General features: G+C 38.2%; 1 protein-coding gene across 6 annotated transcripts in view; it reads right to left on the bottom strand.

The window, feature by feature from the left end:
• Positions 1–17,912, bottom strand: part of zfh2 (Zn finger homeodomain 2) — a 66,581-nt gene that overhangs the window by 26,106 nt on the left and 22,563 nt on the right. For 3 of the 6 annotated variants that reach the window (XM_088031221.1, XM_088031217.1, XM_088031223.1), the window contains exons 1-2: positions 14,334–14,593; positions 1,271–3,614 (exon numbers count right to left, since the gene is read on the bottom strand). In XM_088031221.1, the coding sequence (XP_087887347.1) occupies positions 1,271–3,581 (2,311 nt within the window). In that variant the 5' untranslated portion in view covers positions 3,582–3,614; positions 14,334–14,593. Of the gene's footprint in view, positions 1–1,270; positions 3,615–14,333; positions 14,594–17,912 lie in introns of those variants that run through there. The other 3 variants (XM_088031220.1, XM_088031218.1, XM_088031219.1) reach the window with 1 other exon arrangement.

The raw sequence follows: 17,912 nt of genomic DNA on the forward strand, positions 1-17,912 counted from the left end.
TAAAAACCGAAAAAATATAACGTATTAATAAATTACGTCCATAAACATTTAACTTGTAAAACACACCACAAAAATTCTTCTTTTGACTCACTTTCAAAAACCCATTCAATTTTCAGGTAAACTTCACTCTAACCTTGAAAGTATCTATTGTACTATTTGTTTGAGGCAGAGTCTTTCAAATAATCGGAAATGGGGTGCTTTGGGGTGTAAATATGGCCTGTTTCTCTTTTATTCAATGTAACCCAAAATTTTTGTAGATAAAATTAAAATATCTCGGTCCAAACAAAATCATTTGTTATACGTATTTATAATTTACGGAGTGGTGCTGTTAAAAAAGAAGTCTTCGTCTACGCATTAATTATAAGAAATGAAAATACTCCACCATAGAAATAATTATCCGAATTATAATAACAATGGATTAAAATATGGGTGTCGGATAAAAAATTTCAAAATTATGCGAAAGCGGTCTGATAGTGACACTTATTAAATTTAATCCTGAGAAATTCACTCTGTCCGAGTTATGTAAATACTCTGTAAATAAGACAATGTGAGATTTATCGTACGACACCAACACGGCATTTAAATTTGGAAGTTTCGTAACATAATTCTATGACAATCTACATGTGAATTGCTCCAACGTGCTATAAATTTTCCAGCACATCGACACTAGATATCTTCAGGTTCTACATTAGAAAATTGAGTCTCCCACAAAACAACTCAATATTTGTGTAATGTGATTATAATATTCATAGTAAACGCTTGTTAAAGTTCAGTATTTCGCCACAACAGAAGCCATTATGTGTTACAACAGTGCAGCTCTTCTTTATGGCAGTTCTCTGTCTTTACGGTCTTTATTCATCAGAAACAGTTTCCGCAAATTTTTTCCACGTATTGTCTGCCGGTCAACTTCAATACAAGTTTTTCTCAGAGTTGAATAGAAGACATTAAGATGTTAACTTATGATTTTCAAGTAAAGTCTTTGCCAACGAAAGAAAACTGGAATTTTAATTCTAAAAAGTTTCCTAAAAAGCGGTAACAAAAACAGCAGTTAATTAATTGTTTTTACACAGAACTACCTAACACGTGTCGATGTGGGTATGAGCTATTAAATTATTGATTTTTCTGATTAGAGAAACCCAATTAAGAAGCAAAACCTCAAACATAATAACAACAAACTTAACTTTCCGTAAACAAGGTATTTACAAAAAAATCGAAACAATAGAAGTAGTAAAGTTAATTACGTTTAATAGAATAAGAATTTGTATCTTACCGGGTGTGTTTTGTTGGTCGATCGGTCCCGGGACGACGTGGAACACTTCCCCGATCTCTGGCGAATTCTCTTTTCCTTCTGCTCTCCTTTGCAGCTGATGTAGCTGCTCCATGTGGAGATGTTTAAGCGAGCGCACGTGCTGCAACAGTGGTAGTCTGTTGGTCGCAGAGAACCCGCACAAGGAACAATGGAACACTCTCTGTTGGTCTTGTCGTAACGCGCCGCACCGCTCCACCAGGTGCTTAAGTAAAGCGACGCCGGCGTCGTGACGTCCAGCGGCAGCATGTAGTTGCAGCTTGTGGGCAGAATTAGTGTAGTAATCGCACGCGTTGCACCTGATTTGCACACCACCCGGCGCTGACGCGTACTTCAACTTCCACTCGTTTCGAGGTCCGCCTTCTTTTACGTGGTTGACGTGCTGCAGTCGCTGGAGATGTTTGTCAGTCTTGCAGTGCAACTGGAAGTTGGCTTTGAGGTTTGTTTTGTACGTGCACAGTTTGCAGACGTAGTGCCCGGCTACGACGGCGAGGATTTCTTGTTCGCGAAGTCGCGTTCGATCTTGGCCCAAGTGTCGACCGAGTTCTTCGAGACTGTCGCTGGTGAAGACGTTGCACACACAACATTGGTACGTGCGTTCGGGGTCGGGATCGGCTGGCTCCGGTGGTGGTTCCATAGTCTCGGGGTTGAGACCGAGATCGGAATGTGCGGACATGTCAGGCCCCGGGAGTTGACCCCCCGTCATCATTTGGATAAGGAGTGCTTGGTTGTAGGCCATGTCTGCGAGAGCGGCCTCAGGTTTTTCACCAAGACCTGGGTACATGCCGTAGAGGCCTTCCATGTGTTGTTGCGGCGGGTGCTGGTGATGGAGCGCCGACAACGTCTGCATGTGTTTAACGTTCTGCTGGAGGACCAGCATGTTATGGGTATGTTTTTCTGAGGTCATGTGGATCCTCAAGTTTCGGGCTACGTTGGTTTCGTAATTGCAGACGTCGCATCGAAAACTTGGTTTGGGTTTGTGACCACTGCTCACGGGAGAATGATGCAATGGGGGGGCTTTGGGAGACGACTGACGGGATTCTGTATTAGGAGCACCGCCGTTTTGGAGTTCTTGCATATTGTTTAGGTGTTTGTCCGATTGCATGTGTATGCTGAGGTTGCCTTTGGTCGTGGTCGAATAGTTACAAACTTCGCATCTGTACGGTTTGTAACCGCACGTATACGTCTCCCCTCTAGCTAATCGAGGGTGCGGCTGCCCAGCTATGCAGTAGATGCAACTCGTCTCAGCTTCCGGATGTTTTTCTTTCATATGAATCTCGAGAGTCTCTTGATATTTGTAGTGCCAGTTGCATTTGGGGCATTTCAGTGTTTTGCAGGAATTCCTGCTGTGGACGTTCGCTAAACCAGCTGGTCCCAGTCTTCCTGAAGCGAGTATCATCTCGCACCTTGCACATTCCACCCCCGAAGGCCGCCCCTGAAGATGTTCGGGACAAACACCTATCGTCGTTCCGGTCATGAAGGCCGGTGGTGGTGCGAAGGGCGGCGATGGCGATTTTCCGGGGGTATTACGCGATGTCGTCGGTGGAGTTTCCGAATGCGGCGACGGCCCTTCCTGCCTATTTTGCGTCGACATCATCGTCGGCGTTTGACTCTGATGGTTCTCTTGTGGTGGCGCCAGAGGTTCCAACAGCGAAACCATCGGCCTCTTGTCGGCCCCCACACACTGTAAAATGGCCGAACAATCCGCCGCCAACACTTCCCTCTCATTCTCCTTCAACGTCACTCCATGTTCGGCTTGGGCGTGATTGGCAAAAGACCTCGCAAAGCCGAAACTCAACTTGCAGACGAAACACATAAGAATGGGTTTCACAGGCACCGACGTCGGTCTTGGCGGCCGAGCGTCACGTAGCGCCACCACGCGGTAACTGTGGACGGCGGGGAGCTCCGCTGGTCTCGCCGCTTGTCTCAAAAGACGTGAAACATAGACGGCTTGAAGTGGCGGCACGATTTCAGGAACAGGGGTGTTGTGACTTTCCCCGTCGCTCTCCGAGTCCTCGATGATGTAAGCCGAACCGTCTGGATTATAGACGATTTTGCCGGAAAACTGTTCTACATCGGAGGTATCTTGATGAGACATGGCGGGCGACGGCAAGCGAGTCGGTGGCTGTGGAGGCGGCGAAGCACCCGGTGCCGCTGGCGGAGGACTCGCCTCTTGTTCGGGGCTCATTCTCGACGCTTCTTCCTGCTGCTGCTGTTTTTGCCGCGGGTTGCGGCCGCCGGGACTCAGCTCAGTCGCCGCGGACAATGTGGGCATCGCGGCGCATCACATGTTCGCCACCCGGACGCCCTGCAACAACAAATTCACTATCAACATCAGCCTTGTTTATTGTCCTTCTTATCTTATAACGATTTGAAAATGTGCACGATTCCACGGAACGGACCTATTTCACAGAAATTGCATCTTATCTAGCTATTTTTTTCGTGTCAATCGTGAGAAATTAAATAATGAGGCGCTCGCACGTTAACAGTATCACCCATTAAATATTCTTAAATAAACTTCGCAAGATACGAATGGAAGCGTTTTCGCAAATAGATTAAAACGTGTTTACAATATCCGGATGTGAACAAAAATTCAATAAAGTAAATTATGAAAATTGAAATTAATAATAAATCAGTTTGACAAATTCCAAAGTACAAATTTTTGTCTTCGGGTATATTTTAAACAAAAGATTTATCCCGTATACGACAAGACCTTGTTCCAAAAACCTCCACACAACTATAAATAATAACTAAACTTTTTGTGAATCAGAGTATAAATAACTAATATTTCAACTCTCCAAGTCTATGGTTATTTAGTTAAATCCGGTAGCGCATTTTTAGTAGAAGCTCTAATTTAATCTAAAAATGTAATTCTGACCGAATAGGGATAATAAAAATTTGTAATCAATAAGCCACATCAAATTAAAGAGTTTCAAATGAAAAAGAGAATTCCTAATTAATATAAAACACAGTTCGAAAAATAATTAAAAGGTTTTAAATAAAAGCAAGTAAAATAAATACCCGGCATCAAAGTTCACCCCTTTTAACTATTTTTAAATAATGGTTGAAATATTTATTCAAAGACCCAATAATTTCGATATTAAAAATTTTACTATAAAACTCGATGGTCTCGGTCGATCTGCTTACAAAGCGCAAGAAGCACAAAGTAATCGGTTAGTTTTCGCCGGCACCTTGACACATGCACGCATGGAGACCATAAGAAGTGTTAACACAAAAAAGAAGCAAGAATTTCACAAGAACGAATGCATAAATTGTCGGAATATTGAAGACAGGCACAAAGATGTTCTGAGAGAAAAAACCGTTGGTGCAACGTCAGCGTCTTGCAATTTTAATTGCTTTAAAATTTTCTCGGAAATTTCCCGTCTGGTTCGTGTCCAGATCAATCGTGAGAAATCAGGAGAAAAATGGCTACAAAACCGAACAAAAAGTCGTAATTATTGCCGTGATTAGAGCATCGTGGTGTGGGAATCAGTAATTACAAGTGTTGCATTCGGCCAGAAGACTTATGTGCTGGTCAACTCCGACGGTCATCTCCAGAGCCGCACTGGCTCATCTCGGCGGCTCAACTCGCCGCTTTTAATCAAAATTACACATAATTTCGAGATTTTCAGCGAATAATTGGTACTTGTTGGTTTTCGAAGGGGCGACTCGACTTTTTTTCGAGTGATCGACTTCTAATCGCCTCCAAGACTACACATTCCTTTGTTCGGAGGAAACAACAGCATTAAATATTCCGTTTTTAGTCGAGAATAACGATCTATATAATTGATATCTTCGGGCAATGCAATCAACGATCTAGTGGTTAAATATTCAAGCTGTTGCTCGTACAACGCGAGCAACTTTTCCGTTCGTTGGTACAATATTGGGATCTGAATATTAAATCCAAAATTACACCGTACACACGCAAATAATCTGGAATTAATCCGCGATGGTCTCTCAACATCTACACGATTACGAATCCTGGGGCCAACAAGGACCGATAACTATCGACAATTTGTGCCCATTAAATTTTTTTACGCTCAGATCGTTTATTCGCAGGAAAGGCTATTATGGTAAAACGGTGCCGGTTCACAAGAAATTCACCACCCGAGGCCCTGGCCAGATATTGTTATTAACTTGTCAATTAGGATGTGTTTTATTGCGCGTATTTGTTCAAATTAATTAGTCCCAAGAACGGATATAAAAGCATCAAATAAGTTTCCTTGATGAAAATTATGAAATAAAAAAATTATAATATAAATTTAGGATTGATATTTTGGTTCGCCTTGTTTATTTCCCCCCTTGAATTAAATTTTGAGAAAACCCCCACCGCCCACCACATATGAGAAAATCCCCCGTTTGGAATTTTTTATCAGCATCTAAATAAAAGAATGAAGGATCCGTAAGACAATATCCGTTATAACTCTGCTCGGCTGTATTATGATGAAACACGAAAGCGCGCAGCTAGGGTGGATCTAACTTCATTTGAAGCCCATATGTGAGTCCCATGCATAACTTATGTGCACCCGCTACAATGTATATACGTCTTAGTGGAACGCCGCCCCACGCCAAGCACTGCTCACGTCTGCCGTCTCCAACATCGAACAATCTACTGGTCGACTGCAGACTTCACTTTAATATGTTTTTCTCATAAACTCAAATTTTCGCTGCGAACACGCCAAGCCGCCTTTTTAAAAAGCGACTTATTATTACATAAGGGTGGTCATAATTGAAAACGGGGGCGAGAATGCGTAGGAATGGCGAGGGATGACCGGCATGAATGGAGAATGTGAATGGGGTTGTAAACCACTACTGGAGCGGTCAGTGTGAGGGGCGCGACCTAAAATAACACACCGAACCAGGTGCCCTTCGACGGTCAGATTTGACAGAGGGGCGGAAAGTTTGCACACGTTGGCAAGAAGATGTATAGCCCACAACCAAAAAGAAAAAAATTACCAAGACAACCCGTAAAACTTTAATGAAGAGATCAAACGACAAAACAACTTCTGTTTGGATTTAATATTGGTCATTATTGGTAACTACAGTCATGCATATTTGCCGCTCGTACCAATTCGGTTTAAACGCCATAATTGCAAATTGGCTGGAAAAAACTATGGTAATGAAGGAAATGTTACCGATAGCTGAACACATTTCTTCCTCAATAAAAACTCCTCCCAATACGAATATCTAATTAAGTTAATTTTCTTTTTCTTCCATTTTAAATTATTTATGGTTTTTACTTTTGCGGTGAAACAGAATGAGTTGCGAGATTTTAAGTAATTGTAGCATTTTCGATCAGTGGCTGCGTTTTAATAACTCATGGTTGACGCATTTTAGTGTGAAATCTTAAACAAAAAGTTAATTTGACTTTCATGTATCTTATAAACAAAGAAGAAGAAAAAGTGGCAATCATGGTTTTGAACGACCGGACCGAAAAATAATAATTACTGTTCACAAGACGACGTTTAAAACTGACAAAAGTTAACACTTTCTTGGCGATAATTATTTTACATTCCTAATTTTTTATATCAAAATTTAAGTGAAGACAAGACACTTGATAAGATAATTCCATTTTAGAAACGCCAAAAAAAATATTTGGACAAAGCGTTGGTGTGTAGGATCATCTTTATTGATTTCTTAAACTGTGATCCTTGAGAGCCTAACTGCTTCAGCCCATGTTTGTCGACCTTGAACCTCAAATCCTCTCCCTAATCCGCCCCTGCCTAAAATTCCATAACGCGTCTAAAATCGAACCGACGAAGCATTACATTGGAAAGTCGGACGAACAATATTCGCGTGCCGTTTCCTATATAATTATCATCAGTTGCGCAATTGTGGCGCAAACTTATCACAAATGTGCATATCAGATTTGAGTCCCGACTCCGGTCCGTTAACAGTCGGGACTCCGGGATCGTTACATAAAACGTTCATGTCGAAAGGAAGATATAATGTCGCGACGATTAAGCCCGAAAATGATGTAATAATGCAAATTGAAATTTGTGTCTCATGACAAGACGAATTATCAAAATTATATCGTTGTTATTTTAATTAATTTTAATGGTTTAAATGCGTCGTTAAATTAATTGATCGCCATTCTTTTTCTGCATCCGCCCATTCCGACGACGATTATTTAAATCGAAATTGTCACGAAAAAGCGAGGGAGAACCACGTATAAATAAATTATGGAAAATCGACCGATGTAACATGGCACAAATTACATGTGACATCCGACTTGTAACTAATGTATTATTTTAACTTGTTCCATATTGATGGAAAAGTTTCTCCGGACAACACACAAATTGACAGCCCTTCAGAATCTTATCGCCGTAATTACACCCTCGCTTTTAACTGTTGACTTTTCTGAATGACGTGTACTTACAGTTTATGAATATTTTAGATGAGAAGCGCGATTTTTAATTAAAATTGTTACCGATGTTGGTTGCTCTTCATGGTGCTCAATAAAACAACGCTAAATACTGTTATGATTGAATGGCACGAAAGCGGTAAAAGAATTGTACGAATATTCGTACCCAAACAAAATTTTATGGGTTAATATTACAACTCCATAAATAAAAAGCTGAAGTACTAAATGGTCTTTTATTTCTTAACCAATGGCGTACTTTCCCGACACCATAAAAGCTAAAAGCTCCAGTCCCACGGTTACAGCAAAACGAAAAACGAAACTTTATTTCCCTCTCAAAGCATCATCATTCGTGGTAACTTTGCAAAATTGTTCTTCTGTGAGTCAGCACCAAAAGTAGGTGACAACAGTGAAATCCGTCAAAAAGTCAACGACACATAATGGACACCTGTTGGTGAGCAATTAAGAAAATACGTGCACTTTTGTGCTGCAATGACATAATATAATCCTGTTGTTCGTAGGAAGCGTAATGGCAGTAGCCGGGAACAGGAGCTGAGAGTAAACAAGTAAATCGTTAATTACTGCAAATCGGCTGTGCCCTCGCTTTACGACTGTTCGCGTTAAAATTACGACGCAACGCCACGTTAAGGCCGATGCAGACAGAAGCGACACGATCGTAAAATGTGACAGATGTTTTTCGCAAATCGGCTCAAAGAGGAGGCGCGAAAATGGGGGTGCAATAGGAAAACAACATCAACAGACAAACTACAAAATTGCAAATCAAGTAGGTATAAGTCAATTAAGTCTTTTAAAGCCAAAGCCGAATTTTTAAAATCAAAAGTTTTGCAAGTCTAAAAGCCCTCTAAAGATAGTTTAAACTTGAACAAGCAAATGAATAAAATATCCGCATAATTAATAGATCCATAATATTAAAATATTTATCATTTGATCTGTTTTTTTCTCACATGAAATCGATTACTATCCTGATCCCATTTAAATAAATCGATGCTATGCTTTGATTGATGATAGAATCTACAATTTGTCTAACTCTATTAAGTATGTACTAGTGCTATGGTAATTTCTGCTTCTAATTTCAGGTTTGTAAAATTATAGCTGCCAGTGTATGGTAATTGTTTTAGGCTAGTGATAAGATTATAAAAGGAATTTTCCTGTTGCTAGAGTCCGGGCCTGTGCGTGTTTTGGCTACGTCCCGGTTTTGAATTCTTTCTGTTGTAGCACGGCTCACTGGTCGTCAAAATTGTGCGTCTGGGCCCCCGCATGAATTCCAGTACCTGATGGTTCTCCTTTTTACACTGCTTCTTCTTTTTGCAAAACTGTGATTCTGTTTGCTCTGCCGGTGCTGATTTATTAACGCCGATTTGGCGTGCATCAAGCAGGTGTTCGCTCCTCCGGCACTGCAACAGCCGAGATTTCACCGTCGAGATAATCTCCAAGAGGCGTTCAAGGAAGCCTCGATTCCAAATTTCATTAAACGGAAATGAGCCTCATTTTTTACCAGGAAAAAACTCCACTTTTGTTGTAATAAACGCCCCTCAATACAGGAAAATGAGTCGACTCAGATAATCGTCATTAAAAACGCCGACTAATAATTACAAAACTTCACTTAGGACTAATGCCCCGAAATGAAGGAATATCGTGTCCGATCAGATAACGGGAGACCCCGGAATTATCCGGGCTCAGGTTATGGACAAGACAAAACATTGATTTCATTTGCACTCACAAAACAAACCAATCTCAAAAACAATCTAGATGTTATCGAATGTGTGTGTATGGAGAAGGTTGTACTGTTGCATTGGTGTGAACCAACACGAGTTTAGAGCACGAAGTTGAGTTTATCTCCATCTGATCGCCAAGAAGGGTTAACATGCTGAGAAATTAACATTAACGCACGCTTCGGCGGGGGTGTCAAAAAAAACAGAGCAGAAATGGGACAAAAATAAAATAAAGGCACAAAAAATAAGAACAATAATGATAAATAATAATGATAAATACTTCACATTTTAACAAATCTGTTGCTTGAACTAATGACTGTCATTATCATTACAATAATCAAAATAATTCTATGTACATTTAGTACAAATTGTTTTAAATTCTGTAAAGCACAAAAACTGTAACTTTCATAGCTAAGAATTCGAGTCCTAAATGCGGCAATCAAAGCAAATTAAAAAAACAGTGCGGTGACTAAAAACTTTATATTATATTAACTGTTAATTCGGCGCAAAAAAATAATTATAATTTGATTATGTACTTAGTATGACTGCGGCTCTTCTACGAACAACATCCTAAAAAAATTAAAAATTTAGTCGATAGTATGGAATACAAAATATATGGAACTATAAACGTCAATTTAAGTTCGTAAATTTTTATTTTGGATTTAAAGACACTTTCTATTGGTTTATAAAAATGATGGGTTGAAGATTTGTTCACACTTATTTTTCTACTGAACTATCAATTGTTTCAATAAAAATTAATTTAGTACTCCAGAAAAATACAGGAATAGGTCCAACTGACAATAATAGCTTTTTTTAAATTTCTGTCAGAGTTTATGTTTGTGAGATTATGATTAAATCATAAACTACACTCGTCTCAATCACAATATTTTCTCCGATAATAGCCGTAGACGTGAAAAAGTAATTAAGATAAAACCGCCGTATTCATCAAAACCCACACTTGACCTTTGGGACTTCACGGAAACAGATCGGAATTCCCTAGAACCAATATGCAAAATACCCAACCTGCATCAACTCTTAATGCAATTATCAAAATCAAACACTACACTAATTAAATCTAAAATAGAATTTCTATTATTGTTCCAGCACAATACCAGAAAACATCAAATTGAAGGTATACAAAAAACCTCGCCAAGGCAGTATGCACAACATTAACCGATGCATTGGCTACGTTTTAATACAAGTAATGACAATTCGAAATGGTTAGAGCTGTAATTACTTATCGGCACGCAAGGCAAACACGCAGGGAGACCAGTCCGGTCCTGATATCGGGAATTTATGGCGATTCGACGCGTGTTTCGGACATTAGGCCGAACACCTTCGGACATGCGATAAGAATCGCATCTTCGTGGCTTTGACAGGATGTTGGTGATGGTCAACCAATCGACTAAACTTATGTAACAGTAATTAATTGTTATTACAATAAGTTTTTTTCAGACTATGTCATCACGAGGATGTGAGTATTTATTATTCTGTATCGTTTAATTTGTTGCGTAATTAATTTGATTTTACGGAAATGTTGACTTAGCAGATGTTACAATCGCTCCTAATTCCAATTAAAAATATTGGAAGTGTAAATCTTGATTGATAAATTCGAGATTCCGATTGGATTTATTTGAAGTAATGCAAGGAAATCCCTATTATCGTCACCACATATATTTCAATTAAAGTAGATTTTACAGTATAATTCAATAAGTTCCCAAGTCTTTTCTAATACGCGCAAGTGGATGTAATTGAAATCTGTTTGAATTTCATTAAAGTCTATTGATAACGATTTGAGCGGTTTTGTTAAGAATCAATTTCATAATTAACCTCCAAAAATCCTCGAGCTTTTATATTCTTTTTAAATAATTAAAAACTGGTGGTCTTCCGATGCCCAAAAACTCTTTTTCTTTTAAATTTCCGTGTCCATCAGCTTTCCCATCATCAAATACCAATATTTCAAGCACGATCAATTCCAGTGAGATGTTATCACCACAGCACTGTATAATTTTAATAAAATAAGCTCTACATTAAGATACAATCACCGTTAACCCCCTTAACTTATCATTAAGCTTGGCTTAATCCAGTTCTTTCTGCCACCAGAGTAAATCATCGCTTGGGCCCATCCAGCAACCCATTGCCCAAAACCCGCCCATTCGCAAGTGATTTACAACAGTAGGCAATATTAATGAGGCACGATAAGTCGCCCCGAACCACGAAATTATTTACTACACCGATGACAATGCGATTTATCCCTGGATGGACGTCATGCACCCAGAATATGGGTGTTGGAATCGGTTTCGGGTCAACGCTTTTTCGAACTGTGAAAGTTTCGTGTTTTATTGACGCGAGGATAAAATAACTGTAGTGTGGACATTTACAAATTGCGTCGTAAATTAGCCGCCTATCGATTTTTATACGCGAATTATTTCTTGGAGGTGGTCCGAATTGTTATCTTATCACCGACCATAAAAAAACGGACAGAGGTGAAATTTGTGACCTTATCGGGTTACAAGGAGTGGGTTAATGAAAGACAAGTTTCTCACCGGACTTGCTTTTTTCTTACTTGAAAAATTACTGAAAGTAGACGAAAAACCAATGACTGTTAACTCAGGTGGAATGCGATTATAATGATATAAAATAGTGTGGATATATTCTCTTTTTAAAACTTCCATGGTGAAATATTTGTATGTTTCTTTAGCGCTTGTGTAAGCGACTATTATCTAAGTTATTGTTATCGCTCAACGGTTCAAATAACATTTTCAGGATTTATGTAATCGAAAGACAAAAGATTCCATTAAGTTGGCAGGCTTTGTTAGTTTTTTTTAAACACCAGATTTGTAATTAAAATATCTGTTTTCTTGTTTAGTCGTGACGAAACGTGGTCAAATTAGGTTTTTCAGTGTGTGGTCACTTTTTACAGGTTACGCAAAAGGGAGTGCTGAAAAAAATATTAAAAAAGCTGTAGTGTTTAGAAATTTAGTACAAGGAAAGAAAGTAGCAGATAAAATTAAATTACACTTTTATGCGTTATGATTTTGCATAGATTAGATTTTACGCCTCCGAAAGCTCTATCAATGTACAAAGAACAGGTACACAAAAAATTATGTTCTTGTTCCTTGAAATTAGATTTAGTTGAATAAAGCATAAATTGACTCCAAAGAAAATGTGTTTAATTAGAGCAGAAAATTTATTTTGATTAAAAACTGACGCCATGTGTTTGTTGAAAATCTTTTGATAAGATAGAAGTGGAAGAAATGTTATGTATATATTTTTAACTTCGCACCTTTTATAATACGTATAGAATGTCAATAAAATTATCCAACTCGTTTCCTCCGATTTATGTAAAATTATAGCTTTCAACCGCTTACAATGAGCTGTCGCACATAAAATTAAAACATTACCCGTCAAGTTTCTTTGTTTATGCTTTCAACATTTTAAAACAGACTCAGTCACTAAGCACATGAACCTATTAAGATTATATAACCGCAATCTGGTTAAATACCAAAGATTTTTCGCGCTTTTAAAATTCCATATTATTATCAATCATTGCACAAATATGCTTGAAAAATCCGATACTTTTTAACCTAGAAATACCTCGCTTATTTAATTTATATTTATCATATTCGCGTTTCAGCGTTTCCGATAACCGAATGTCAGTTAACACACTTTTCCAACAATAAGAAAATAACGAAAAGATGCCCTCTGACCCGGTCTGTTTTAACCTTCTGGTGTTTGATTACAATTTACGACAATGGCTATGTGTTAATAATATTATTGTTTCTGTGGTCTTATTATAAGAAATTTATGACAAGGGAAGGCGTTATCATGTTACATTTTTGAATCAATCGTATTTTACATATTTTTTCGGGTCCAATTTGTTAGAAATCTCGTCGTTCCAATTAGAAAATCAATTAGATCAAGACAGTTTTTAGATTTATGCAGAACTAAACCGGGCTCCGTTATAACCAGTTTCGATATCGATCTGTCGAAATACATTCAAATTTCGCGATTTGACGTTTCTATCGCTATTAGAAAACGATTTAAATAAATAAGCGGGAATGTACAAATATGGAGACGGAGAAAATCCTTCCATATTTTATGACAACGCAAAAACCACTGGATCCGAGATCATTTACAACAGTTTAAGAGTTTTTCCTCGCGGATTCTTGTGCTATTTATTAGATAAATCGTTTATTTGTCAAGTCGTGCCGGTTTTATAATATCTATTAATTATTTATGGAAGCTGCAGGATTAGAATTTCAAACGGAGCGAGCTCGGAGGCTGCAAAAATAAATGATTTACACGGCGCGATTGTGTGAACGTATGAAGAAATTTAGATTGCATCGAAATTTCGTCAAATCTTCCATAAATTCCAAAGTGCGAAGAAATGCAGCAAGTCTGCCCCAACAAATGGTGCGTCAGACGGCACAACACCGCAACCAGTTCTTCGAGATTCCGATCCGCGATAATTATAAAATTCGGTATCGCCGTTTTTCGTTCCACGCTGGAAATTTATCTGAACACGTGTAAAAGCGGAATTAATTTCGCGCTTTCAGAACACCGGAAACGTGCATCTAGATGGCATCCAATTAAGGCGGCATCGGCATTCCTGTATCGATTTGCGAAAACGCCACAAAATAAACAATAAAATGGCGAAGTGAAACTCCACGTCCGATACATAAAATCCAGTGTGCATCGTAAAAGCTCGCTTAAAAGCTCCATTATTTAAGATTTTATCCGTTCGATCAAATTTTCACTGTCTGAAAAAGTTCACCGTCTCATCGAGCATTGCTGTCTCCAGTGATTCACCGGTTAATGAATAAGCACCCTTCGAACAAGGGGTTGACGCAATTTTCAGGTTTAGGGCCAAGGTCGTCGTGCTGAAAACAGTCCGCAAACCGCTGAAAACGGACCGGCGTTTTTTCAGTACCTGTAAGCATTCCTGAACGATAATATCCTCAACACCTGAGTCACTACAAAAGCAGGAACAAATCACACGCTCACAGACACTTGAACTGAACGAGTCAACACAGTAACACAACATGAAAATCCATTTGTCGGGCAACACAAACAACTGAACGGTGTCGTAAAACAATTGATGTTCATAAATAATAATAATGATAATTGTGTAACGTGTGAACGGGCCACGCGGACAACATGACCGCTCGGGGTTTGAGCTTCAACTGTTTTGTGCATAATGTTGACAGCCAATGAGGGGCGGGTCTTAGAGGGGATAACACCCCCACCCTAAACACCTGAATGAGAGTGGGGAGAGGAGAGTGGGGATGACGCGCGGTTGAACGATCGCGAAATAAGTTTCGAGTTGCTTTTGCTTTTGAAACAATTTCATTTTTTGCCGGACTGATTGAAGTTCCTTCAGCGGCGAAAGTTTTTTCATTTTGTTGTGAATATGATTCACGACGGAACGCTCAATTTTTTTTCACATCGAAGGCGTAATTAATTTTTGGCGCGATTTTCACACAGGTGGCTACATTTTTATTCATAACTATCACAATAAAAGATTCTTTACGACGGACGTTGGGGGCTACACCTATTAAAAACAAAAATATTGCTCAATAAAATGAGCGATAAAATTAGAGATCGCTATCCACGAATTTACATCTCGGTTACCATGAATTGGGTACAATTTTATTTACCTGGTTTAAATTTTTGTTCTAATTACACGCCACTGTACCTGTCGCCATAATTACTGTTATTAACGCGACGACAAGCGAAGTGATGAAGTCATATTTTGACTTATTATGACTCAGATTGTAGACTGCAATAATCAAATTATGTGCGTTTGCTCGTTATTACTTGTTTTCATGAATCAGCAACCGTTGGTACAGTTAAATTTAAAAAAAATGTAAAATACTCATTTACGTACAGAGGCCGAAAATGATAGATTACACCAGCAGACGGAAGTTCGTTCAAGGGCGTAATCACTCTTTCGGACAAAGGTGCGTATAACATTTTATGCACAACGCAATTAATTAAAACCCTCTAATTTTTTTTCCCAATCTTTGATACTTTTGACAGGTTTAATAGAAAGATCTAATTTGACAGTTATCAAGGACTTTTCCTCATTAATTTACGGCCCACTGAGTTATTTTTTCATCAACCTGTTGATGGAAACTCAAATTTTTAGCAACGGTAACTTTGACGTAAACTATTACTGCATTAAAAAAATAAACCATAAATGAAAAGGTTCTAAATATTATCATGTATTCACCTATCCTTAGTGTGTATGATAACTTTGATAACTAATGAAATTTGTTAAAGCAGTAGGTAGGTGAGTATTAATTTATCTAACTTGCCAGTTTTGTAGTGGCAAATTCAAAACATAAAATCAATAAAAAAATCTTATTTGTAATATAATAATATCAACAGTAAATTTCTGAAAGCACAAAGAAAAAATATTTATTTAATAAATAAATGAGAATGAAAATTAGTTATCAACAAAATGACCTTAGCTCTTCTATTTATTTAAAAAGATAAGTTGAGGTAAATTCGTAGTTAACCGATAAAAGACTGATATTATTCAGCACTTATTAGTTTGCTCTTGTTAATATTAACTTAAAATTGGCACATTTCCTGCAATCTAAAAACTTAAATTTTATAACATTTCAAAGATTATAAGGTTAAATACATAGTTATTTATTATCTACATGTAATATCAAAAAAGGAATCGTTTGTAAAAATAATTATCAGGCAAAAACCCGTTATATTTATTTCGAAATTCCATAAAAATATTGACATTAAAATTATATTTCTGTATTAGTTGTTGCACAGTAATAAAACGGAAAATACGGCACTATGTTGTTTACTTTTACCAAATATTTGTTCTTGTTATTACATAGACAAACGTGTTAAAACGGGATTATAGCTAAAAAGAGTGAAATATGTCAGAAACATGTAACATGGTAATTCTTTTCCAAATTCTGCGTCCTGCTGCACAACATTAAAATTTCTGTATTTGTCGAAAGCTCTAGTTAAGTCCCCATTAATAACAGAAAATTACAAGGATTACATAGCGGATTTTCATACATGGAAACCCCGCAAATGAGGCTTCACCGTTCACAGTGTCTAAGTCTTCAACCTACCTGAAAGACCGAATGAAATAATTATTTGTTAATTCTGTAATCCAAGCGGAATTCTCTTGTAACATCGTCGACGAATGAAATCCTCCGCATTCATTCCTCCATATCGAACGAATCTCGAGTATGTAACTCATCTATAGCCATATAAATATTTTACCATCAGGTATCTGGGCTGTTAGTTATTGCCACTCCAGCAGTACACGAGTCCACAATGCTATTATTTACGGAATACAGAATTCTTTACATTTTCTATACACTCGTAAAGATATACAACTTGCTCGCTTTGAATTCCACAATGCTGCCGAGAGCCGTGTTCCAAGCCTCAATGTCTCGTTTGTCGCGCCAACTTTTACACAGTGTTCGAGCAAATGTCCCGGAAAAAAGCAAGCAGACTCCGGGCGCTCCGGGTACGAACATTCCGAGATGATGACAACGAATATTCCGATCGGCGAACGACGAATTGACAGATTCGGTTCTGATAACGGAGGAAATGCAAGTATTTAATTTATGTCACATTGAGTGTTCGCAGGAACGAGACTTGCTTTTATGGAGTCTTTAACAAGCACCAGTTTGAAAGTTGGAAATGGAAAATGTGGAGAGGCAGCGACTGAGAGAGGGTTTACTTATTGTTTGCGAGGCGGTATTTTCCATGTACGAGCTTTTTACTACGACTTCCAAGAAACTTAGAGATCTAAAAAACGCTCAAATCAGCTGAAGAATAAAAATGCAGTTGCGTGAACATTCAAAAGTTTTTCTTCTGATCACTGAAAATCGATATAACTGGCTATAAAAAAACCTGCTGGTGGTCGATCCTTAAATTAAAAGTTCTTTTAATCATTTCTGTTCTTAGAATTCTATTATTTTCTTGAAGTAAACAAATACATACAAATTTTTAAAAAGTTCAACTTCTTTGTTGACCGCTGCAACACCAATCCCAAAATTCCCTAAAAAGCGCTAGAATCAAATAAAACTTGTTACTCCTCCTCACATGTCTAGTACACACGTGGTCTAGAATCTTTTATCCCAAGAAAGTGACGCCGCGCAACGGAGACGTCTGGAACTAGCCGAGACGTCGTAATTTTTTTCGTGCTGGACATCTAGTGTGTAGTAGTGGAGGTAGTTTCCGAGTGTGGAGAAAAGGAAGGCGTCGCGACGCACGTTCCCTTCACCTTCTTGACTATTGTTCCCAGAGCGGTCGTTCGAAAACACACTTCTTACGTAAATAATTGCTTTCCTAACGATCAATTGTGCCCTAGTAATTTATTATAGATTAAAAATCATAATGCGAAGAGTATAATTTGCGTGTATGCGGAACATTGATTAATGTGTGGCAAGTTTGATTTCTATTTGCGTACGGAATTGGAAAGAATCGATTGAAGCAATTGTAAAAAACTGTAGACAATATCATT

Source organism: Gnatocerus cornutus, chromosome 2 (genome assembly GCF_029298725.1).
Source record: "Gnatocerus cornutus isolate USDA-ARS CGAHR chromosome 2, icGnaCorn1.1, whole genome shotgun sequence".
Lineage (NCBI taxonomy): Eukaryota > Metazoa > Arthropoda > Insecta > Coleoptera > Tenebrionidae > Gnatocerus > Gnatocerus cornutus.